Source organism: Cynocephalus volans, chromosome 14 (genome assembly GCF_027409185.1).
Source record: "Cynocephalus volans isolate mCynVol1 chromosome 14, mCynVol1.pri, whole genome shotgun sequence".
Lineage (NCBI taxonomy): Eukaryota > Metazoa > Chordata > Mammalia > Dermoptera > Cynocephalidae > Cynocephalus > Cynocephalus volans.
In genome coordinates, this window is record NC_084473.1 from 44,609,616 (window position 1) to 44,636,467 (window position 26,852).

Genomic DNA, 26,852 nt, shown 5'->3' on the forward strand with positions numbered 1-26,852 from the left:
GAGATGTAAGTCCCGAGGGCATTTGCTTCTAAGTAAAGGTCAGTTTCATCAAAATTGAAAATCTGAATAAGGGTATAGAATTCAGTCAGTTTTTCTTAACACTGGCAAATGTTTTTGCACCCTTCATCTATACTCAGCTTTCCCACATGTCTTAAGGTAGTAGAAAGTACAGTGGCCATTAAGCCAATTACTCTTGAGGTCTTCATTGTGAAGGCTTACTCTTTAATAGTATGAGAGCTTGTCCTTGATCACTTCAGAACATTAGAGGCCTGGGGAAAAAAATTATTCATGAGCTAACATCACCTCTGAGTTTGGCTCCCTGTTTACCAATAGCATGTGAGCTAATTTGGAATAAAGAACCAGGCATTGTAGCACAACAGACATTATGTGGGCAAAGTGTTGTTTATAGTCTGTCTAAATAATGTTCCACACATGTGTACTGTTTTCTAAGTGAGTAGATGCTCTTGTGATTAATAATTAAACGTGACTTCTTAAAACAATTTTGCTGACTTCATAGTAGCTTTTTATCATTTTCTCGATCAAGAGCTAATTTCTGGAAAAGTTTAGGAACTATTGCTTTGGAGCAAAATGCAGTGTGCTAGATAGAGATCACTTGTAGAATTCTGCTAAGGGAATTTATTGGAGATCAGAAAATAAATCCTATGATGTGCCAGTAGTAATACATAGTAACTATTGTTGAGCTTCCATTAAGTGTCAAGCACTGTACTAAGTGTTGTATATAATTATCTCATTTATTCATCTTCTGGGTAGCTATTGTTCTTATTCCATTCTACAGACAAGGAAGGCTGAGTAACATGCTCCAGATGACAAAACCTGTAGGTAGCAGAGCTGGGATTGGCATCCTGGTTTCTACTCTTGTTTTTCACACTATGTATTCTGTTGCTTCACTTCCTCCTCACATAATTCCCCAGCATGTACCTCTTAAACAGCATTAAGCAAAGTTCCAGTGTGTACATACTTGGCTTGATTTAACCTCTTCTAATTGGAACATTATGTTATTAATGGAAATTAGGAATATAAATTAGAGGTCTTATTTTAATGGCTTTGACTTTGGCTTATTGAATCTACGAGAAATTAAATTCATTTCTTTGAAATTAATGTCACATTTCTGCATCTCTGGTACTCATTTGAAGGAGAGTACAGACAAGCAAGGGAAGCAGTGTTTTATTAGTGGGAAGCTTTGAGTGTTGGACCACCTCCCTATCTATAAAATAAATTGGGTACTAAATACATCTGAGTTAAAACACCTGAGTAAATAGTAACTTTGGAGACCTGCTGCACTATTTGTGCATTTTGGATCAAATGATGATTGTTACCTTAGTCAAATTTATATGATCTATAGTCTTGTATTTTTTAAAATGAGACCTTTTTATTTATTTTTCTTTTTGCTTTCTTTTAGGAAAACACCAGTCATTATTGTTGGCAGTTTTTGTGACTCCTCTTATTGATCTTCGTTCTGATTTCTCCAAGTTTCAGGAAATGATAGAAACCACTTTAGATATGGATCAGGTATGTAATATACTTTTTAACTGAAACAGCAGAATATTTTTGAAAAGCAAAAGCACATTAGAAAAGTCTTCAGATTTCTCTTTAGTATCTAGTTTTGGCACTGTTATGTGGCAGTTTTGGAGACAGTAGATGTAAGGTTAAGTGACATGGGAAAAGGATTTTTTAAATAACAATTGTCTCAGTGGATGAAAATAAAGAAAGATTAACAGGAAATGAATACTGGACATAACTGGCCTGATTAAAGAAAAGCTCATAAGTAAATGGTTTCACATATGCAACTGAATTTTGTTTTATTCAATTCCAAGAGAAATGGAAAATTGTAGTCACTAGAAAAGGGAGGGGAGGGAGGAGATAATTGTAGGGCACAGGGAAAACTTCTCTTTTGTTTATTTTCCATGTAGAGAAGTTCTTTGGGCAAGAAGGTTATGTGTACAAGGGCTCTTCAAAAAGTTCATGGAAATATTTGTATTATCTTTTTTTTTTTTTTTAATTTATTTGTTTATTATTATTATTATTTATTTTTTTTAACTTTTATTTTGTCGATATACATTGTGGTTGATTATTGTTGCCCTTTACCAAAACCTCCCTCCCTCCTCCCTCCCCCCCAACAATGTCCTTTCTGTTTGCTTGTTGTATCAACTTCAAGTAATTGTGGTTGTTATATCTTCTCTCCGCCCCCCGCCCCCCGGTTTTTTTTTTTTTTTTTGTGTGTGTGTGTGTGTGTGTGTGTGTGTGTGTGTGTGTGTGTGTGTGTGTGTGTGTGTGTGTGTGTGTGTGTGTGTGTGTGTGTGTGTGTGTGTGTGTGTGTGTGTGTGTGTGTGTGTGTGTGTGTGTGTGTGTGTGTGTGTGAATTTATATATTAATTTTTAGCTCCCACCAATAAGTGAGAACATGTGGTATTTCTCTTTCTGTGCCTGACTATATCTTTTTTTTTTTAATCAATTTGTTGATAGATTATTGTATTATTTTAGAATCCTGTTTTCCATGAACTTTTTGAAGTACCCTTGTATGTGTATATCTCCTAAGTAGTTGCTGAATATAACTAAAAAGTTAACCATGACTCTAAATACTGTTTAATTGCATTTTTTTTTGTTGTTGTTAATTGAGAGCATTTAGATTTGAATTTAACTGAAATCTTTAACAATTTTGATCAGTAATTTGTATATAAATATAGAGTGGGAATAGTTTCTGAAATAGTTGCAAATAGCCTTATATGAAAATGAATTTGAAAGCAAAATTTATGAAATGGTAAAGTTGCATTTTGTATCTGTTACAAATTTGTTTATATGAACAAGTTTAATATGATGGGGCTATTGAATGTAGTGTTTTTAAGCTGCTTGACTTTTTAAAAATAATATTTTGCAATTTTTCTGAACTAAATTTCCTGTTAAAATGATCGTGCAAGGAATATGTGCTTGCATTATTCTTATTAAGGTAACAGTTTGGTTTGCTAATTATTATATTCTTTGCATTCTTAATACCTGTGGGTTTGTGCTTCACTTTTTTAGTGTATTTTATGTCAGTGATAGGGCAGTCTTCCATTTTCTCCCAGATTAAGCAACCAAAAAACTGAGCATCATTCACCCCTTATATGGGAAAACTTGATTTTGGCTGTTGTTTCCTCTGTAGTGTTGCTGTTAGTGGAATGATTTTAGGTTCTCAACTTTTAGATCAATGGGAGGCAGAAATACTGTTCTGGGAAAGCTGGACACTGAATGTGTTTTACACTTGCCTTGCTGAGGATGTGGCCTTTCCTGTGATTGGGCAGAGCTGGCTATTTGTAAACTTTCCTTTAAGTGGAAGCATGTAAAAGTGTTTCTGATGGTTAACAAAAACTATAATAGGAGGTGGATAGCAAGTATTGAGCTTTAAGTTGTCACTGCAGCTGTATACCTTTGATGTGACCCAGAGCCCAGTCAAAGCTCTGCTGAAGTGCTACAATTGATTTTGCCATTTGTGGCCATACTTCTTCTAAATTGCTATAATCTTGCCTTAATATTATGGATCTCAAATTTAAGCAGGTATCAGAATCTCCTAGAGGGCTTGTTAAAACAAATTGCTGGGTCCCAATCCCAGAATCAGATTCTTTAGGTCTGGCTGGAGAATTTGCATTCCTAACACATATCCTAGTTTGTTGAGGCTGCTTGTCTGGGGACTGCACTTTGAGAACTACTTGTTTAATCAGGAATGTAATTGACCTCAAAGTGAGAAAGAGTATGTGATTTCTTCCCACCAATTTGTAGCTTTCCTGCAATGATATACACTTAGGCAATCCCTGGGTAATATCTGCCCAAAATTTGTTTGTATAATGAGAATGTTTAAGAGGTTGTTAAAATTTGTAGCCCTTCTAAGATCTATATGCAGATCTTCTATTAAAGATACCCTGCAGGGCCGACCCCATGGCTCACTCAGGAGAGTGCGGCCCTGGAAGCGCAACGGGTTTGGATCCTATGTAGGGATGGCCAGTGCGCTCACTGGCTGAGCGCGTTGCGAGCGACACAAAGCCAAGGGTTGCAATCCCCTTACCGGTCACAAAAAAAGGAAAGAAAAAAAAAAAGATACCCTGCAGCTGTCTTTTTATCTGGGCTATCACATTCCTGTGTAATAGGTGTATAGGTCCTGCCCCACCCCTGCTTCCAAGCCCCGTTACCTCTGCTACTTCTGGGACTATAAAAGCTGTTTTATGTGCAGATCTACACACAGGTATATTACCCATTACTGCAATAATTACAAAGGGCAGCAGGATGATCAAATCATGGACACTTTTAATTTACATTATGCCTTTTTATTTTCCTTTTTTAGAAGTCGTACAGTATTTTGACTGTATAAAACCAACTCTCAGGGCCGGCCCATGGCTCACTTGAGAGAGTGTGGTGCTGATAACACCAAGGCCATGGGTTTGGATCCCTATATAGGGATGGCTGGTTGGCTCACTTGGGAGAGCGTGGGGCTGACAACACCAAGTCAAGGGTTAGGATCCCCTTACCAGTCATGTTTTTATTTAAAAAAAAAAAAAAAACAACTCTGGGATATATATATCTGCTTCACCACAAATAAACCAAAACATTTCCTCACAAATGATGAACTAGTAGTGATTTAATGACTTCCTGTTTGTAGCTTTTATGTAAAGTGCTTGTGGGTAGTTTTTCAAAATGATCTTTAAACTTTCTCAGGATCTTAAAGGCATGTTTTGTAGATCTTCTGAAACAATAGGGCTTCTAGGAACCTTAAGGGTTATCATTCTTCAGCAGTCTCAGCAAAAGTTCAAGATATAGAAAGGCTTATTTCAAAATTTAAAAAAAAGATCTTTAAAATAGCAGGATATAAATAATTTAAATAATGTTTTTCTTTGAGGTTTTTCTACTTTCAGATGTAACACAGTATTAGAGAAAGTGAAACGAAATGATACTGAGAAGTATAGAGGCAAAGAGGTAGGGATGGGGGAATTTTTTCCCGCTACCCTCTTAGGCTGAGGCCTGTGAATTAAACTGACCAAAAAAAGATTAATAGTAGAAAGGTTTATTTCACACTAACACAAGAGCTTCACAGAAAAGAAGTGAAAACCTTAAGAAGCAGTTAGGCTTAAGAACTCATATACCATTTTAATAAAGAATGATAAATTGTGGAGATGTGACGTGACAAAGGAAAAAGAGGTTTGGGGCTTCTAGAGGTGGTAAATTGTGGGAAGGTGAATGTATGGGGGAAACTAATGGAACAAAAAGGTTATTTTAGTAAGGTTTGTTTATGCAGGCTTAATCACTGGAGTGCCATCTCCAGTGATTAAGAGTTCTCTTCTTGGTAAGAGAGAGGGGTGGAGGGACACCTTCACAAAGGGAAATCTATGCCCTGCTCTTAGGTGGAAACAGGGAGGGCAGAGAGTTCCTCCTGCATCTGCTGTTTTTAATTGCCTTCATCTCAAAATAATCCCGTATGCCAAAGTGACATGTTTTGGAGTGGCATATTGATACCCTTCAGTGATCATCCTTGATATTTTTCCTTCCCTTTCTCCAGGTAAACAGTGTTAACAACCTGGTGTGCTTACTCCAACTCCATTATACTCGCTTTACCTATTGTGGTTTAAGGGTTTTTACTTTGGTCTGAAATACTTGAAATGTATCTGTTAAGCTAGAATTTACCCTGATTGTAAACCAGTGGTTGTCAGTGTTAATTCTTTAATGATGATTAGAGTGCTGTTATGAGCTTAGAGTGCTGTTAGTGTCTGAGAAGAATGAGGTCATTTGTCCTAATTTCATTGCTGCCACTTTAGATGTGACAAACCCCAATTTCTTAATCTGAATGTAGAACATTTAGTAGTTAATGGTGTCAGGGAGGAAAGACTTTTCCTCTAACCGCTAGGGTGAATAGTTGGGGCCACATTAAATTGACAAAAGACAGATTAGCAAGCAAAAAGGCTGTTAGAATTTGGGACTTATGTGCCATTTTAGTAGGGGAAGTGGAAGACGAGGAAGGAAGCTTATAGAAAAACAGATGACTTTTAGGAAAGGTAAATGGGCCCTTAAGAGCATAGATGAGAGATATGATAGTTTCCTGACAACATCTGTTTAGGTATGTTGGTTATTTCTTTCCTGGTGTTAAGAGTCAATCTTGTCTGGTTGCTAGAAACTCCCGGCAGGGGATTTATGACAATTGAGTTCTTTTGAGAGGCTCTTCTTTTAGGCAGATAGGGGGTTCAGAAAAAAGCCTACTCTCATATGCCCTCAGCTCAAAATAATTTTTATATCACGGTTAAGTACTTTGCTAGTAAGATGTAAGTTGTGGCTTTTTTTTTTTTTTTTTACACTATTTGAGGTTAAATGTATGTCAGTCAGGGCTCTTTATTTTGCAGGTAACCCAAAACTCAGTATACTTGAGTTTGTAATTAAAAGTCTAGAGATAGGTTAGACTTTATTGCTTGATCTAGCAGCTCAGTGATGCCATCCAGAGGACCTAGTTTCTTGATCTCTTCTACCTTTTGTGATTTTAGTTTTAACCAAGGCTGGCTCCCCTTTTGGCCCTAAGATGGCTACTAGTAGCAGTTGGGACAACACTCCAAGCAAGAGTCCTGCAGTTTGCCATGATGAGACCACTTAAACAGTGATTGTGGCCAGGGAAATAAAATGGGATGATTAGGCCCAAGTTAACGAGGATTGGGTATGGAGTCAGCTTCCCTCCAGGAGGAGATACACAAAGTATGAGCACTACAGGGAAGGGGGAAGGAAGGGAATAGCCCTTGTGTAGATCACCATCAGTGTCTATTAGCATACCATCCTGTAACTGTAGGCTTTCGTGTTTTATAGTATGATACTGTCTTTTAAATGAATCAGATTTCTGTTTTAAAACCTATTGTAGATTCTCTAGGGATTTGACCTAGTATAGTATCTTCTTTATTCTCAGTTAAAACCTTTAAACTTGTCTCAGGTTATAAGGTGAATTCAGCCCTTTACTGTCATCATAATGAATTTAGGCATTTAAATTACATGATTCAGAACCACTTTGAGGAACTCTCCAGGGGTTATCAACTGTTTCATGTATAATTTCTGAAAGCTTCACCAACTGTTTTCCAGCTGTGCTATTAGGAGTTTGTGTAATGAAGGGAGCAGTCATTTATGTGAGTGGTTTGGTTAGTTGTTTTTTTCCCCTTGGGCTTAGCTCTATGTTTTTTTTTTGTGGCTGCTTTCTGCTTTCCATAAATCTTATAGAAAGATTTTCTGTTTCTGAAGTAAATGTAGATCAAAACCACCCCAAGGCAAGGTTCAAAAAAGAATAATTTCTCACACACAAAAACCCAATTTTATTTAGATAGTGTGATTAAGTGAGATGTATTAAACTTAAACCTTTTTATTCTGCATTTGGTCCATCTTATCTCTGAATACTAGTTTTCACATATATTTATTTTTATTTCATTTATTATTGGAAAAGTAAGAACTTTAAATACTTATGGAAAATAGTGGCACAGAAAAAAATGAAATAATTTTTAAAAAGCCACAATTGCATGATCCTGATACAACTATATCATTATTGTATGAGTATACATAAGTTATAAAGATAGCATATACAAATACTTTACTATTTTGTTCTTAGAAATGAAAAAGAAATATAAAAAAGGGGGAGTATGTATATTCTCCCTACCTAGAATTAACCCTTTCAACATGTTGACATTTTTGCTTATAGTCATTCTTTTTTAAAACAGATACATATATATGAAATGTTCAAGCAATGCAGAAAGGTAAAGGAAAGTTAAAAATATCCCCCACATCTGCCACCGGAAATAATCTCTGTTAACATTATGTCTGTTCTCATCTATGAGCAGTATTGAGGTTTTTGAGGAAAAATTGTCTTGAAATGGGTCAAGGTTTTTGGGGAAAAATGGGTCTTGGAAAATTGTGTGGCTGTGTCTGCCTTTTTACTGGGTGGAGACCAACTATGTGGTTGAATGCATGGGTTAGTCCCTTATAACAAAGTATTGTTCCACTCAAAATGCCAGTAGTGCCCTGTTGAGAAACAGCCTATGAACTTTTTATGGTTATGTTAACCTCAACAACAGAAAGAGATTCTCCAAAGATAATAAGTTTATTTGGGAGTGGGCATTGCAGTACGGAATAGTATGTCATAGTAAATTATGGACATATTCAGAGACACAAAGGAAGACAAGGGTTTTTAAAGGAAAAATGTGGAGGATTATGTAAGTTGTTTTGAAACAAGTACCCTTGGCAGCAAGGATCAGTAACAAGGGTGGTGTCAGTCTACAAGTTTGGACAGGCATTTACTGGGCAGACGTCCTTTCAGAAGTATTTTTGTACAAGGCTGTGGTGGCCTTTGTGCAGGTTTGTGGGTTTTGCAGTCTTTTGTGATAATTCTTGTTATCAGGTGTATATGCGTGACAACCCTCCCTTTATGGCCTTCCCTGGCTCCATTTTGGCAGGGTTTGACACAATTGATTCCATTTTGATTCTGATAGCTTTCATAGTTACTTACAGACAGGTGGATAGACAGAGAAAGGAGCTCGCAGTATAGATGTTATTTCTAATTTTAAAGGATTCAATTTAATGTTGCTTTAGTATAATGGAAAAAAATTACTGAAGGAATCATTGAACTTCAAGTGAATGATTTTTCACTATGGGGGGGGAAATAATCTAAAATATAGGTTGAAGAAACTAAATTTTAAAAAAAATATGAAGAGATTGTATAGTTCTTTGAATGATATGTTTTTTTTTTTTTTTTTTTTCCTTAAACTGCACTCTTATTTATTTATTTATTTATTGTCTTTTTCGTGACCGGCACTCAGCCAGTGAGTGCACCGGTCATTCCTATATAGGATCCGAACCCGCGGCGGGAGCGTCGCCGCGCTCCCAGCGCCGCACTCTACCGAGTGCGCCACGGGCTCGGCCCTGAGTGATATGTTTTAATTTTAGACAGTATTCCCTACTATGAAAGTTGACTCATGGTTTTAATGATTATATTATTTTTATATTATCCAGGTTTAAAATATGCCTAATATGTCTGTTTAGATGTAATGGTTACTTAATTCCAATTTCCAATCTTGTTTAATGCTCATTTTTACATGTAAATAGATTCATTGCTCATCATCAGTCCTTTTATCATCACTTCTCCATTCCTGGTTTTTTTTTTTTTTTTTTTTTTTTAATAAAGCCAGTCTAATTTAGCAGTGGGGGGGTTGTATACCAACTTCATTGAAACTAATGTTAATAAGTTCTGATAACCCACTACCATCAGATCAGCTGTTTTTTAAAATTTTGATTCAATTTTTATTTGCTTGGATTTGTTTTTCAGTTTTTTTTTTTTTTTTTTTTTTTTAATAAAAGTTGACAGAATATTGTTGGGGAGGAAAAACTTTTTCTCTACCCTGTTAGGTTGTATGGCTGGGGCCTGATAATTAAACTGACAAAAGCAGATTAACAGGAGAAAAGCCATACAAATTTAAATATTTTACACATGGGGGCTCACAGGAAAAAAAGGAAAAATGGTTAGATTCGGGGGCTTATGTACCATTTTTAAAAAGGGCAGTAAATTGCGGAGCAGTAACTAGACAAAGGAAAGAGGATTTGGGCTCCTGGGGTAATAAATTGTGGGAAGGTGACTAAGAAATGTATGGTAGATAGAAATGTATGGTTGTTTAGTAAGGCTTGTTATGAAGACTCTAGTCTTCCTCTTACACTCTTCCTGATAGAGGGAATGCTTTTACAAATGGAAATTTATGTTACCTTTACAAAGGGAAATTTATGCCCTGCTTTTAAACAGAATGGGACGGGGGGCAGAGAGCTTTTTCCATGTCTGCTGTTTTTCAATTGCCTTCATCTCAAAATAATCCTTATGCTGAAGCAGCGTGTTTGGGGATATTACATTCTGATCCCCTTTCAGTATTTGTAGTCTTTGAATTATCTCATGCTTGATAAGAGTATCTCTCCTTTAGCCTTATTCTCGAGCAAATCTTGATTCTGTATTATAGTTACAGCTTTCCTAAACTTGGTGGGTGATGCATTATCTTTTGACATTAGACAATGATGAAATGTCTTTTACCACTTTAATTTATTCCTCTTTCTCTCCTCCTCCCCCCGCCCCGTGATTTTCTTTTTCTGTCTGGATGCCGAAAGAATTCATTTTTTTCTTCTCTCTTCTTCACTCCTTTGTTCTTTCCCCGTTTTATCTTTGCCTGCTTTCACTGCCTGCCCGCTTCCTTCCCACTTGGGCTTCTTTCTCCCTGTCTACATCTTTCTCCCACTAACTTCTCCATCTTCATTCCTCTTTATTGAGGATATCTTAAGTTTTAAAAAACTTAATTATAAAATACTTATTGTACAATGAATATAACATAATCAACATTTTTGTACTCATTACAAAGTCCTGTTTGTATACATCTCCCCACAGAAATACATGGTATCCAGTAATTGGTGTTTATTATAATTTTTATGTATTTCATTACTGTAATGTGAGCTATTGGCTCCTAAACTTTATAAATAATATAATCTTGTCAATATTTTGATTGGAATTGCAGTTAATTTAAGGATTAATTTATGGGAGAATTGACATCATTATAATATTGAGTCTGTCTGTGAGCATTATTACCTTTTTTTTTTCCTGGTGATGACCATTTTTTTATTGAAGTGAAATTTACATAACATAAATTTAGCAGCTTTAGAGTGTACCATTCACTGTCATTTAGTATATTCACAATGTTGTGAAACCACCACCACTACCTAGTTCTAAAACATTTTCATTGCCACCAAAAGAAAACCCCATATCCATTAGCAGTCACTTCCCATTCCCCTATTTCCCCAGACATTGGTAACCACTATTCTAGTGTTTGTCTCTATGGATTTGCTAATACTGGACATTTCATATAAGTGGAATCATATCATGTGATCTTTTATGACTGACTTCTTTCATTTAGCATAATGTTTTAGAGGTTCATGCACATTATAGCATATTTCAGAATTTCATTCTTTTTCAAGGCTAAATAATCATTGTATGTATAGGCCACATTTTGTTAATTTATTCACTTGCTGATGGACATTGGGTTGTTTCTACTTTTTGGCTCTTGTGACTAGTGCCCCTATGAACAGTTGTGTACAAGTGTTATGTTTGAGTACCAGTTTTCAATTCTTTTATATATACCCTGGGAGTGGAATTGCTGAGTCATGATAGTTTCATTTTTAACTTTTTTTTTTTTTTTTTTTTTTTTTGTCCTATAAGGGGATCGCTACCCTCGGCACGGTGTTGTCTACACCATGCTCAGCCAATGAACACACTGGCCACCCCTGTATAGGATCCGAACCCACGGCCTCGGCGCCACCAGTGCTGCACTCTCCCAAGTGAGCCACGGGGATGGCCCATTTTTAACTTTTTGAGGAATCACTAAACTATTTTCTAAAGTTGCTGGGCCATTTAACATTCCCACCAGCAATATATGAGGGTTCCGATTTCTCCACATTTTTGCCAATACTTATTTTTCTTTTGTTTTGCTTTTTATTTTAAATAGTCATTCTAGTAGATGTTAAGCAGTATTTCATTGTTTTGATTTGCATTTCCGTGATAGCTAATGTTGGACATCTTTGTATGAGCTTGTTGACTGTTTGTATATCTTCTTTGGTGAAATGTCTATCAGATCCTTTGCTCATTTTTAAATTGAGTTATCTGTTTTTGTTGTCGAGTTGTAAGAGTTCTCTATATATTTTAGACTCTAGAGCCTTATTTTATATAAGGAAATATTTCTTGTTGAGTTTTCCAATTGCTGAAAGTTGTTCATAATGATTTTTTATTATTTTTAAAAGCACTTCTGTATTTTGCAGGTATGTTCTCCATTTATGTGTAACATAATTTGTTTGTGCCTTCCCTGATACTTCTCCCATCTCAGAGTTTGTCCATTTTTAAAGAATTAAATTTTCTTTTTGGTATCTTTGCTTTCTGTTTCATTAATTTCAACTCTTACCTTTTTCCATCTACTTTTCAGTTTTTTTCAACCTCTTTATTGAGGGTTTATTGTTTTTACAGCCTTTCCTTTTTTAAGGAAGCATTTGAGATTACTCTTTTTTTTGAATGTATTGCTTTAACTGTGAATGCATCCCACAAATTTAGAGATACGTTTTTCTTACTAAGTATTTTATTACAATTATCGTTGTTTCTTTGTTTTACCATTTATTTTAGAAGTATGTTTTTAAATTTCTAAGCTTGGTATATATCAGTGTTTTATAAAATTTCTCCATGTACTTGAGGATCATCTGTGTTCCTGAATTTTGGTTGCAGTTATGTATGTTCATTAGATAAAGCTTCAGTTGTTTTATTCACATAGTCCTATATACTTGTTAAGTTTTGATCTGCTGAGTTGCTGAGAGAAATGTGGATTTCTCCATATAGTTCTGTTCATTTTTGGTTCATATGTTAGGCACAGAGCTGTTGTTTCTTTGTGGTGAATTGAACTTTCATCATTCTTTAGGGACTCTATCCTTGGTAATGCTTTTCACCTTAGATTTTGTCTCATTATAAGAGAGCTATGCCATAGTCCTCCTCTTTTCTTTTTTAAGTTTTTTATACGTGGTATATATATAATTTTTCCATCCTTTGTGAGTCTTTATGGTTTAGGTAAGAACACTTATAGCTGGATTTATTTATTTTTAAATTTAATTTGATCTTTTTTTTTAAGTAACAGTATTTTAGTCCATTATGTTTATTGTGATTACTAGTATCTTTGGATTTATTTTTACCAAATTATTTCATGATTCCTCCTCTTCCTGGTTCCCCTTGCTCTTTCTATCTTACTTACTTTTAATTGATTGTGTTTTTAAAATATCATTTTGTCTTATGCCCCTCCCCCATCTTATCTTCCTGGTTTGGAAGTTAGTTATTCACGTTTTTTTAATGTGTATACTTAATTCATCAAAGTCAAAATCTTATTAGTATCTTCCCACGTATCCTAAAAAATGCTAGGACCTCAGGACACCTAAGATCAGATTACATTTCTTCATTATTGGCTAGTATTTTAGTTTTATCTTTTTTACCTCTCAGATTTCTATTCTATAATTCAGTGTTAAGTTTAGGTTTGTCTATATGTTTACCAAGTTCTTTGCTATTTGTTCCTTCTTCTTGGATTTCCTTTCTTTCTTCCTTCCTCACTCTCTCCTTCCCTCCCTCCTGCCTCCCTCCCTGCCTCTCTTCCTCCCTTCCTTCCTCCAGCACAGGAATCAAACTCTGGCCCTTGGTGTTGTCAGCACCATACTCTAACTAACTGAGCTAACCAGCCAGCCCCCTTCCTGGATATTTTTTTGGTTTCTTTATTGGAAGTCTGTTAGTCAGGTTTTATTTGTCTGAAAACGTTTGTATTTCACCCATGTTATTGAAGGTACTTTATCTGCGTGTACAATTCAGTTGCCAGTTATTTTTCCTTAGTACCTATAAAATTGTATTGTGCTGTCCTCTGGCTTGCATTATTCTTTCTTTTTTACATCTGTGTCCAAAATGGATTTCTTTTTATTTTTCATATTTAGATTTTTTGTGTTTTCTCCATCAGAGAATTCATGCCCTTGATCAATTCTGGAAAATTACCAATTATTATCTCTTTGAATATTGTGTTCCTTTCTCTTTTACTAAAACTATGATTGGTCATATGTTAGACTTTTTCTGCCATGTGTCTCTGTGCTGCTCTCTTTGTGATTCTTTCAGATACTCTAATTCACTAGGTATCTTTTCACCTCTAATATGTTGTTTAACCAGTCCATTGGGTTCTCCCGCCCAGTTATATTTCTTATTTATAAAAGTTATTTGGCTTGTGTTTTAACTCTGCTTAGTTAGTCCTTTTCTTAAAGTAGTATCTTGTTTTCTGCTCATGTGTTCCATTTGCTTTTGCGTTTCTTTAAATGTTTTAAATGTACTTATTTAATATTCCAAATCTGAAATTTCCTGGCTTTTAATCTCCTTATTTCTGTCAAGTCCTACTTTATTAATTTTTTAAAACTCTTACTCTAGGTGGCTTGTTTCCTTCTCTATGAAATCTTGTTTAGCTAGGTTCTGTGTAAATTATACAGGCAAATAAATCATACATCTCCCTAGATAAAAGTTGCCTTTGTCAGACACCCCACAATGTAATTAGCCCAGGAGTATGTTTAAGTTTATTTCTCAGTCTTGAAGCTTTCCAGATTTATTAGGGTGAAGATTTAGCTGCTGAAAAAGAAGTGCTGAGTAAATAACAGAGGCTTAAACAAGAGTCGAGGTTTAATTTTCATCAGTCTCATCATAGCAGCCTGGGGTTGAAAGGCAGCTCCCCTGTCTCTGGGACCTGACTCCTCCCTTGTTGCTCCACCACTCCTGGGGTGTTGCCTTTATCTTCAAAGTTCAGGATGGCTTACTACCTCGTCTTCATTCCAGCCAATAGAGAGGACAAAAGGGGAAGAAGAGAACACATTCTGGAAATGGTACCCATCGTTTCTGCTCACATTCTGTTGGCCAGAATCTATTTATATGCCCATACCTAGCTGCATGAGAAGCTGGGAAATTTGTTTTTTGTTCTAAGTAGTTATGTGCCCTGCTAAAAATGGTCAGTTCTACCACTGTAAAAGGAGAGGATAATAGAAACAGCCAACAACCTCTTTGGTTCTTTGCCAGCACACTTAGTAGATATTTGAAACCCAAACCCCTGTAAACACAGGCTCTTAGTCACACATTGTCAGGGAGGAGACTCTGCCCCCACCTTACTTTCTTCCCCAGGCTCATAGAGGTAGGTTTTCTTATTGATGCCATTGCTCATGAGGTGGATTTTTACACAGTCCTCCTGGCTTTAGGCTGGGTACTCTACTTTGCTGGGGCTCATTGCTCTAGTTTTCCCCAACTTAGCTATATATTTATTTGGAAAAATGCTTATGATATTTATCTAGTATTTCTAGGGTAGTGGAGCTTTTTAAAAATTATTATTTAAAGGTATCTAGTATCTCGCATATTTATTTTCTTCTGTCTAACTAATTACTTTAAGCCCTATAGCTTTTATGTACATTGTCTATGATTATATCATGTCTTTCTACTATGTCAGTACATGTAGTTTGATTCAACAATATCTTCTCTTTTTTGCTATGTTGTATTTATTAGTTCTTTACTGATACTATTTGAGACCTAACTTTTCTTTCTTTTCGTCTTGCTTTTGGTTTCATCATCCTAGTTTTGAGTTCCAATCCTGAGTTTCTTTTTTCTGTCTCCTTTTGTGTAGCCTGATGCAATGACTGTGTGTGTTTCTCGTGCCTAGATAGGTGACACTGTTGGAAAGACAACCAGTAGGTAGTAGAGATCAGATGTCATGTTTGTTGTAATACCTCAGTTCTAGTTTAGAACACCTAGTTGGGTGGTATATTTTATTATCTCAGATTGTTTTGGGAAGTGGGGTGACGTATTGCTGAAGGATGCCCCAAATAGTGTGTGGCCCTTAAGAGTATTTTAGTAAGTTAGAGCCTAGTTCACCCTACCCTTGTTTTACTTGGTCTCCCCCACGGTCTTTCTGAAACAGTACTCTCCTGAGGAAGGAAAATGTAAGGATACCCACTCAATTTTCTTCTCTCCAGATTTAGGATTATTAGTGAGAATTCTCAGGGTTTTGTTGACTCACCAATAGGTTTCTGGAAGGTGGATGTGAGGATAGACGCTTGGCCTGGCTTTGCCTCACCATCTCTTACGTTCGTTCATTGGAAGAGACAAGTTCTGTAGCTCAATTTCAATCTGCCATTGTAGCATTATTTTTTCCCCTGTAATTATGATAAGTCTTGGTCCTTATTTCTAGATAATCTTCATTATCTGTTTAAATAACCACATAGCATTCTACTCTATTGGCATAGCATTGTGCAACTATTGTGATGTTTTATTATTTTTAAGTTTTCCTGTAACAGATAAATCTGCAGAGATTTAATTTAGCCCTGTGTTGTTTTGCTTCTTGTTTTAGTCCGTTTTGTGTTGCTGTAACAATACCTGAAACTGGGTAATTTATAAAGAAGAGAGGTTTATGTGGCTTACGATTCTGGGACAGCTGCATCTGGCATGGGCCTCAGGCTGCTTCTATTCGTGGCAGAAAAGTGGCAGGCAGCTGGCGGGTACAAGCAGATCACATGGCAAGAGAAAGCAAGAGAGAGAGGAGATGCCAAGGTCCTTTAAACAATCAGCTCTCGCAGGAACTAATAGAGCGAGAACTCAGTCCTTACCCCTCCTCCCCCAGAGAGAGCATCAATCCATTCATGAGGGATCCACCCCCATGACTCAATCAGCTTCCAACACTGCCACATTGGAGATCAAATTTCCACATGAGTTTTGGAGGGCACAGCACATCCAAACTCCATCACTTTTGTTGCATTTTCTTAGATTGAATTCCTGGGAGTAGAATTGCTACGTCAAAGAGTATAACAGATATCTCCGAGTCTCATTGCATATTGCTTTTTTTTCAGTTTTCAAAGGTTATACCAAGTTAGATTCTCACCAGAAATGAATGAGTATACTAATTTCACTGTTGCCTCACTAGTATTTTGGTGGTGGTTTCTTTTTTGTAAAAGAAAAAGCTGTAGAATATTATCGCCAAGGTTACTTAAATATTCATATCTTTTATTATTATAGCATTTTTTTATGGGTTAGTTTACAAATTATTTTCTCATCTGTGAGTTGTGCCTATGGTGGCCCATTTTATGACCTTGATGTTTTCCTTATAAATGCAAACAAGTGTCTTTACAAAGAAAATATTAACATGTATATTTTTACATTTTGCAAAGTTACTTAAATCATCTTTTAAAAAATTGGGTTTATTCAAAAATTTATATTTTGTATAATTGAATCTATTATTTATTTTGTTGGTTTAAATTGAAAACATTATTTGATTAATATTTTATTCTCTTTTTTTGGCTAGCTTTCTGTAATCTGATTTTAATTCCTTATTCCTTGCATAGTTCACTTTTGGTGTGTGAAGGTATGCTCTAAGTAGATAGTAATTGGGAGCAATTTATCTCAATCTTATTTATTGAATTTTTTTTATCATCTTGTTTTAGAAAACTGACTCACTTATGTTAAACTTTTATACATAATTGTAATTGTCTAATAATTTTTAATGCCTTGTAAGGATAGATTTTATTCTTTTTATTTTTTTAAAAAAGATGACTGGTAAGGGGATCTTAACCCTTGATTTGGTGTTGTCAGCACCACGCTCTCCCAAGTGAGCTGACATGCCATCCCTATATATGGATCCGAAACCGTGGCCTTGGTGCTATCAGCACCACACTCTCCCAAGTGAACCACGGGCCGGCCCTAGATTTTATTCTTTTTAAAAATGTTTTTTCGGGCCGGCCCGTGGCTCACTTGGGAGCGTATGGGGCTGACAACACCAAGTAAAGGGTTAAGATCACCTTACTGGTCATCTTTTTTTTTTTTTAAATATTTTTTCATACAGTTTTTGTTTAAATTTTAGTCGTTTTGTTTTGAAAAAGGATTTCTGTTAAACAATCACTAGGAATGAATAGCTCTTAATATTTAATTTAGCTTTCTCTTTTCATAGTTTGCCTCTTCAATTATCAATTCTTTTAAATCTTCCAACAAGCAGTTATCTTTATGAAGGTTCTATATAGTAAATATTTTGTGTATGGTTTTGCTGTTATAAATGAGATGTGTTTTTCATTATGCTTTCTTGCTGTTTATTACTGGTAACAATTTAGTGAAACAGAGTTCTTAAGAGTATGTTTTTAAATCATGAGTTTTGGTGAACTTTCAGTTCAAAGAAATAAAATTTTATTGTTTTTTAGAGCTAACTTTCTGAGGTTCCTAAGATGGATTTTTGGTTTGGGCAAAACCACACTGAGCATTGAACTTTGAGCATTCTTTAGTAGTATTTAGGGGAAAATGTTTCAAACATTGTTTAGGAAAATATAAATAAAAATAAAACTATTAGGGACATATACATCATTAGTGCTGTATATTTCATATGAATAATTTTATAGCATCTAGAGCTCTAAGCTCCTAATAAACAGAACTTTACATCTCTTAATAAATAAGAACTGCTTAATATAGTAATGTGTTGCCTAATGAGGGGATACATTCTGAGAACTGTGTTGTTAGGTGATTTTGTCATTGTGTGAACATCATAAAGAGTACTTACACATGGTGGAGCCTACTACACACCTAGGCCATATGGTGTATTTATTATAATCTTAGGGGACCACCATTGTATATGCAGTCTGTTGTTGACTGAAACATTGCTATGCAGCGCATGACTGTAGTTATGACTGAGTAATTTATGGATAGCAAATCATTTAACTCAAAACAAGTAGAAAATATTTGCTTCATGATTCCATCTTTACCTATTGTTTATACAATTTAGCTGCTCTTTGTTCTGTTCACAGGTGGAAAATCATGAATTCCTTGTAAAACCTTCATTTGATCCTAATCTGAGTGAATTAAGAGAAATAATGGATGACTTAGAAAAGAAGATGCAGTCAACATTAATAAGTGCAGCCAGAGAGCTTGGTAAGAATAGGTCATTGGAGGTTTGTATTATTGTCTACACAATGTCCACATTGGTGCCAGAATTATTTTTACTAATTCAGTATCTCCAGGGTGACTTCACATTCTTTCCAAACAGAAATCACCCAACAGGCCCTTGCATGATGTCATTTTAAAAAGACCTATTTTAAATGTCACCTACACGGTAAGCCTGATTCTCGTAGGAATAATTCATTGATTTGACTTTGGGGTTTCAAGCACTGCATTAATACCAGCTTTTTTTTTTTTTTTTTTTAAATGTCTGTCTTCTGTACTAGATTATTAATTCCCTAAGGGTTCACACTGTTTTGTTCTGGATTTTTAAACCTCTTTGTGCTGAGCATCCTGCACATATTTGTTGAATGAATAAATGAATCCTAGAATGTTAGAATTAGAAAACTTCCTGGAGCAGTAATACTTTTGGAGAATCTGATGAAAGTTGTGGATCCTCTTCCCAGAAATATGTGCCAAACTTACACATACAAAAAATTTTGTGACGTTTCCATGGAGAGTCCATATATTGACTATATCCCAGATTAAGACCTTTGCCTTAAAGCTATTGAAGCATGGCTAAGGAAAGTGAGGCTCAGAGAATTTAAGTATCCATAGTTAAAATTATTGTTGTATTTTCTTAATGATTTTTGACTTAATAGACAGTTAAAGTACCTACATATTCCCTTATTTCAAAGTATGTTAATTTGGTTGGTTGGAAATTTTTCTGTTGATATTTGTATTATGAAGAAAAAAAATTCTAGTAAGACTACATCATAGTACACATTCATTATTGCCTACTCTTGGTCTATTTTATTGAGTGCTAATGAGAAAATTAAATAAGTTTGTTTTATTAAAAAAATTATGTAGAAAGGAAACACTAAGTGTAGTATAAGAAGCATTGGGCTGGGAATTGGGAAACATGAGTTCTAGTTTTGATTTGGAAACTTTTCTTTGTGAAGCTTTTCTTTCACAAGTTATTTTATTTCTCTTGTCTTCAACATATTCTTTTGTTAAAAACAGGTTAGATTCAGTGTTTCAGTCCTTGGACCTACATGTCATCAGAAATACCTCTACACTTTGAGCGGGGGCATGAGCCTCATTTAAAATAAAGTTGTGATCCTCATGATATCTTAAATATGCAAGTGTTAAAGTTTTTATTCTGTAAATCCCATTGTCTTTCATGTTTAGGGATGGCGCTGTTGTTAACACTACATTGAAATGCATATGTGAGTAGCAAACTACATCACATAATCAAAATAGACCTTTGGTTTGAGACTTTGGTCACTGATTGATTGCAGTCTTTCATTATGGAACTGCTCTTTCCCTTTGAATGTTTTCAGAGATTCCTTTATTCAAATCAGTCTGATTTTATTTTTGCAAGGGTCTCTACTGTCCCTTTCCTCCCTGGTAAGTGAGCTCTGTCTTTAATTGTTTGCTGTTACTAACATTTGGCAGCCATGCTTCAGCAAATAAATTTGTAGATAATATCTTGCTCTTCTAGTTTGTGGTCTAAAGATCACATTGATGAATGAAATTCTGAGGAGAGGACATATTTATGAAAACTCAATCTTAAGTGCATAAAGTCTAGCTGTTTGTTTTGTGAACTTTTCTACACTTAACAGAAAATGCATATATATCCTAGTTTTCCTAGAGTTTCGTTGTCGAATTCTCAAGTTTTTGTTTGGAAATTGTATTTGGTCACTTTATATTCCATATTAGTTCCAAAGAAGTGCTTTGTTTAGGAAAAGACTGCATGCATAACTCCTTGAGGGTGGGGCCATAGCATAATCAGCCTCATATGCCCACAACATCTGGAAGATAGTGTCCTGCCCAGTGCTGGTGCTCTACACAGAAAGCAGCTTCCATATCAGAAGCTATTCATAAGGGAGATAAGGATTTTATAGGTATCCTTAATTCATGTAGTTTTTGAGTGAAATAGGATTTGAATCTTTTCCAGTTAGATAATATTAATAATTTCTAGTATGCTGTCACATAATGAAAGTGTGTTTTTCACTATTTAGATTTAACATTCTTAAACATTTATATTGAAAAATAGCTGTAGATATTTATGGCAAACTTTTTCTTTTCTTCTTAACCATGAAGGATTGGACCCTGGCAAACAGATTAAACTGGATTCCAGTGCTCAGTTTGGATATTATTTTCGCGTAACCTGTAAGGAAGAAAAAGTCCTACGTAACAATAAAAACTTTAGTACAGTGGATATCCAGAAGAATGGTGTTAAATTTACCAACAGGTTTGCAAGTCTCAATTATATTTTTAAGCCTTTAGTAGTTCCGTAGATCCTCTGATGAAATGTGAACGAAGTGGCTAGTCAGGTGTCCTAAAACCATTTGTTAAATAATCCACCTCTTCTTCATTGGCTGAAGTGGTACTTTGGTTCGATTTTAAGACTATTCTTTCACTTATTTGTCACACCATTCTTTTGTCAATACAAAATAGGTTGTATTATTTTATATTGTATTTATGTATCTACTAGAGCTAGTTCCCCCTTGTAACTCTGCTTTTGTTCTTTCACATTAATTTTTTTTAAGACAACTGCTATCATTTATCAAGTTAAAAAATTCTGGTGTTTCTTTGGGGTTGGGGACGGCTGGCTGGTAAGGAGATCTGATTCCTTGACCTTGGTATTTTAACACCATGCTCTAACCAACTGAGCTAACCAGCCAGCCTCCTGTTATTTTAATTGAATGTATAAATTAGTTTAGGGAGATGTCTACCAACCTTAATGAGGCTGTTCACTAAATTACAGCTTTTTGTCATGTTTCATGTTGAAAAAAATCCTATCGTTGTTTTCTGTCTTTTCCCTCACTGATCACAGGAAGTTCGTAAGGCAAGTTATTCAGAGGTAAAAAAAAAAAAAAAAAAAAAAGAATTAATTTTTAAAAATCTTCTTCAGCTTATTGGGTGAGGGCATTATTCTTTCTACTTCTGTACTCTTCTAGAACCTTTGGCCTGCCCTACTTTGACCCCTCCTGAATATTTCCAGTACTTTACAAAGTACCTTTTTTATAGGTGATCCCTTTTCACCCATTTATTTAACAAGTATTTTGAGTGTCTATTATGTGCAGATGTTATTCCAGGTGCTTAGACACTCTAGTACTTAAAAGTCTGTTTAGTTTTCCTGACAATAATTCTCTGAAGTAAACAGGACAGGTATATTTCTTTCATTTTACAGATGAAGAAGCTGGGACTTAATTTCCCAGTGTTAGACGGTATCAGTAGATAATCATACCTAGACTTCTGTTGCCAAATCTAGTTGTGTTCTTTTTCCAGCACACTATATCAAGAAATGTATATATTTTAGCTTAGATAAGACAACTTTTGGGGTGTCATAATCATCTTTAAATCACCCATGGATTAGTTATATATAAAAGAGATTTAGACCAAATGGTCACATGGTACCAAAAGTCATGAAAAATTCTTTTATTCATTGATTTTGGCAACAAATTGAATGCTTGCTATGTATCCAACTCTGTAATCACATAATTTTCCTTCTTGAGGACCTCCAATGCCTATCTGTCTTCCAGAATAAAATCTAAAATCTTTATTATGACCGGCATAATCTGGTCCCTGCTCACCTCTGCTTTTATATCTTGAAGCTCATCCCCTCACACAGTAGTCTCACTTTTATAATGTCTTTTCCTCTTGCTTTTCTTCCTTTAATTCTTTCTGGTTACCTGTTACATAATGTTTTGGTGCTACTACTTGCCCAAGTGCTGTTCTTGAGCTATATGTCTGCTATGCCATTGACTAATTTTATCAGGTTCACAGTTATTGTCTTGGTGAACTGTTTCCCTTCTGCTTCAGTTAATTAGTTTCCCATTTTCCTTCTCTTCTGCATCTCCTCTTTTTGTTCTTCTTAACTTCATTCCCTTCTTTGACACCAGTGAATATTTTATTCTCATCTTTCTTCAGTATTTTTTATTTCAAACTGTAATTTTCATTTTCTCCTCAAATTACCCAATAAGATTTAGTTTTCAAAACATTTTCCATAGTTTGAAAACTTTCAGTATCAAATGATAGTAGTGCTACAGTAATGAGATATACTGTCGTGTGTGTGTGCGCGCGTGCGTGTGCGTGCGTGTGTGTGTAAAGGGGAGATGGCTTCCATCCTAAATAAGGATTTCATTTAAGTATTTTATACAAAGTCCCAGATCAGAATTTAACTCTAGGGAATAAATAGTATAGCAGGAATTGTGCTGGTGCACTGTTCTAAACAGCATAGAAGGAGATTAATAAACTGAATTCTAGCCACATCTGCCTCTGAGTGGCCCATTTTCTACTTGTATTTCCATTTTAATTATCATAGTTTTAATGCTTCATAGGATAGATACTCTAGAGATGTTTATGTAGTGCACATTACTTCTAGTAGATGTTTTGATATTTTTAATAACACCACTATCTTGATTTGCAGTAAACTGACTTCTTTCAATGAAGAATATACCAAAAATAAAACTGAGTATGAGGAAGCTCAGGATGCCATTGTTAAAGAAATTGTCAATATTTCTTCAGGTAAATTTAGTAAAACCAATACATTAAATGTTATGACTATGACCTGGTTTTTGTAATAGAAGAACATTAGGTGTTTGAAGAATATTGTTTTATGGTCTGTGTTTTTTTTAAAAAGCCATTACACACTGACTATTTAATATGCTAGGGTACCTATAAAACAACATATACTGTATTATGGTAGGAATTGTAACTGGAAATTACTCTCGTACATAGAAAGATAATGCTCGTGTAGGAATAAGCTAAGGAATGGGAATACCTTAAAAAACAAAGATGTGCAGAAGAGCACAAAACTTACTATAGTTTTAACAAGGAAAGGAAACATTAAGGTCTACAAGGCAGTAATATCTTGGATCATCTATGGGCTTATGCTCTAGGTTATGGATATAAATATCACTAAAAAGAAAATATAAATTAAAATATAAAATATAAATTTTTGAGTTCTATGTGCCATTTTTAGATTTTCAGAATCCGTTCCAGAGGCGCCATTTGAGGTGATTATCTTGTAATTAAAGGGACAGCACTACATGGCACCATTGCCATAGTATTGCCCTTAGATTGGAATGAATGTATGTTTAGCACAGGGTACATGGTGATGTGTTAAGCTAGAAGGCTTTGCCTACCACCATGTATCTACTGACTGTAACCTTTATTGTGCCTTTCAAAAATATCCTAAAAAACTACCTTAACCAACTGATCAAAGTTCGCATCACCAATCATGGGACACATGACAATGTGCTTCTTGATATGATACAGAGGGAAGGACACAATATCACCTATGCAGTATTCTTGGCAAAAATATTTAATCTGATCAAAACAAGAAGAAAATCAGGAACTCTTTAAAAATGTCATGCAACAGAAAAGGAGTGAACATTATCTGTTCTAGTTTAAAGGAGGCTTAAGGGAATGCAGCATATAGGGAATCCAAATGAGTCAAATTTCCTGCCATTTGATTAAATTTATAATTTTGTGTTTTACTATACTTAAACACTTCTCTTGAATGTCCATTGAAACTTTTGACATGTGATGTGGGTCTATTACACCAACCGCTCTGACATGTTAACATTTAGACTCTTCTGAAATTTTTGATCATTGTTACTGCCTCCACATGTTTTGGTTAGCATGTTTCAGGGACTTTTAATGTACGTAATAGCTTTTAGTTTTAATGCTCTAGCAGAGTTTTGAAAATGTTTTAAGTGGCAATTAGGGATCAAAATGTATGCTGACATTCTCTGCATGTGGTACTTTTGAAAAAGGATAAAGCTCTGGGCCGGCCCGTGGCTCACTTGGGAGAGTGCGGTGCTGATAACACCAAGGCCATGGGTTCAGATCCTGTATAGGGATTGCCGGTTAGCTCGCTGGCTGAGTGTGGTGCCTAACAACACCAAGCTAAGGGTTAAGATACCCTTACCGGTCATCTTTAAAAAAAAAAAAAAAAAAAAAAAAGCTCAACTGACGTCTTAGTCAGATTGTATGTGCACAGGCCTTGACAGTCACATAACAACTTGCTGCCTGGTGCTTGCACATTTCTTGTGATAATTGTGAGGCACCACCCTGGTTTCAGTTCTTAAAATTTAGGAAAAGGTGTGCCTTTAAATTGAGGGTGTGCCTCAGATATTACTTTCACCTGTTTCTCTTACCTTATTAACTCATATATTATGAAAGCTTTTCCTTAATAGTATCTTTTTAAACTCTACTTCATTTCTTTATAAACAGCTCTGCAGTTTTATATTTTACTGGATTTTGGAAAGGGAGGGCACCACACTCTATTTTTGAAATCAGTTTACAGTAGGGAAGGATATAGGAACACATTTTAACCACGTGTTGAGTTTTAGGTGTTTCTTTCATGTTTCGTACAGCAAACTTTTGTTAATTTTTTTTAAGTGTATTAATTAATCATTCTTTTTTTTTTTTTGGTAGCTGGCCATGATGGGGATCCAAACCTGTGACCTTGATGTTATAAGTCTGTGCTATAACCCACTGGGCTAACCAGCCCGTGTGTAAAGTATATGAATTAGGAAATGGGTTTTGAATTCACAAATGAAGGAGTTAAATTTATTCTTATTTTTATAGTTCATATCTATTTTTATTATTCAATATTCCCATGTACATTTTCTGTCTTTATTTTTATACAGGCTATGTAGAACCAATGCAGACACTCAATGATGTGTTAGCTCAGCTAGATGCTGTTGTCAGCTTTGCTCATGTGTCAAATGGAGCACCTGTTCCATATGTACGACCGGTCATTTTGGAGAAAGGAAAAGGAAGAATTATATTGAAAGCATCCAGACACGCTTGTGTAGAAGTTCAAGATGAAGTTGCGTTTATTCCTAATGATGTATACTTTGAAAAAGATAAACAGATGTTCCACATTATTACTGGTAAAACAAAACAAAACACCTAGCTCGTGAGCTTTTTGGGGTGGTAACATTTCTCTTTTTTTAGGTTGAAGTAGAAATATATTTTAAATTGACGAAGAAAATCCCAGTCCCTGACATTAGAAAAAGAACATGATATTTATACTAGTTAGTAATGTATTCACATTTGTATTAGAGAGAAGATTTGGAAGGGGGGATAAAGCTTATGTGAGAATATTGTATTCATGTGAAACCTCTGTTCCAGGGGTTCAGAGCATTTAAAAACTAACACCCCTTCATCTTCAAAGCTTACCTTTGAGCTGGTCCTTTCAATAGTGAGGTTATTGAAGGTCAGGCAGAATTTGGCTGCTGGAAAAACCTCAGCTTATAGTAGCAATTCTTTTAAGACAGGGCATCATATGTTCACATGAAACTCAAAAAAAGTAGCCTTGCATATAGACTAACATGGCAAGTCTCAGCTGAGGTGTTTTGAGAGATCTTAACACCTAGGTTCTAGAGAATAAAAAGGGAAATAGTAGTTTTTGGGCAAATATATTTGGGAAACATTCAGTGATTATATTCTGTTTCCCCAAATGGGTTTTCAAGTTGTTCATATAATATAACCCCAACAAATAAGTTGCACATTTTCCAAAAGAAGGGTCATGTCTTTTGGCTTTAGTGTAGAGTTTAAATAATTTGAAAAATTTGACCGTACTAATCTGTTGACCAGGAGCCCCATTTATTAGTAAGTAACAGTATTAAGTTAATTAATCAATTAGGCCTGTACTACTTTTCTGGAAGTCATTAAATTAGCCTGCCTGTAGTTCTGTGAGCTGTGGGAGAATATATGTATGGTCTTTCTAGGCCATAGTCAAGTTACAGGTAAAGCATATTTTTCATGGCTTCTCTTGATAAAGAGCCCAGTGTAGGTTTGTCAGAAGAAATAATAGCATTACTTTAGAGGTAGTATGGGCAGTAATTTTGTTTGTCCATGTCTTTGGGTTCTGCCTCTAGTGTGCCATATTAGTGTGATCTAGGTGATTAAACATCAATGTACAGTTTAGAATTAACCATCCATTTATTAGTAGCAGAAAGAAATTATAATCTTTTTGATTTATTTTGTCTTATAGGTCCCAATATGGGAGGTAAATCTACATATATTCGCCAAACTGGGGTGATAGTACTCATGGCCCAAATTGGGTGTTTTGTGCCGTGTGAATCAGCAGAAGTGTCCATTGTGGACTGTATCTTGGCTCGGGTAGGGGCTGGTGACAGTCAGTTGAAAGGAGTCTCCACATTCATGGCTGAAATGTTGGAAACTGCTTCTATTCTCAGGTAAGTGCGTGTCCCAGTCCCCTGACAGTGGAAATGAATGTTCCTATCTTGTGAGAAGTAATATTTGTTGATTTGTCTTTAAAACATCTGAGAACACTTATCTTA

General features: G+C 35.3%; 1 protein-coding gene across 1 annotated transcript in view; it reads left to right on the forward strand.

The window, feature by feature from the left end:
- MSH2 (mutS homolog 2) overlaps positions 1-26,852 on the forward strand; it is a 69,058-nt gene that overhangs the window by 36,436 nt on the left and 5,770 nt on the right. The window contains exons 8-13 of the mRNA XM_063077677.1: positions 1,421-1,530; positions 18,393-18,516; positions 20,629-20,779; positions 22,961-23,058; positions 25,191-25,436; positions 26,543-26,747. Of these exons, the coding sequence (XP_062933747.1) occupies positions 1,421-1,530; positions 18,393-18,516; positions 20,629-20,779; positions 22,961-23,058; positions 25,191-25,436; positions 26,543-26,747 (934 nt within the window). The remainder of the gene's footprint in view (positions 1-1,420; positions 1,531-18,392; positions 18,517-20,628; positions 20,780-22,960; positions 23,059-25,190; positions 25,437-26,542; positions 26,748-26,852) is intronic.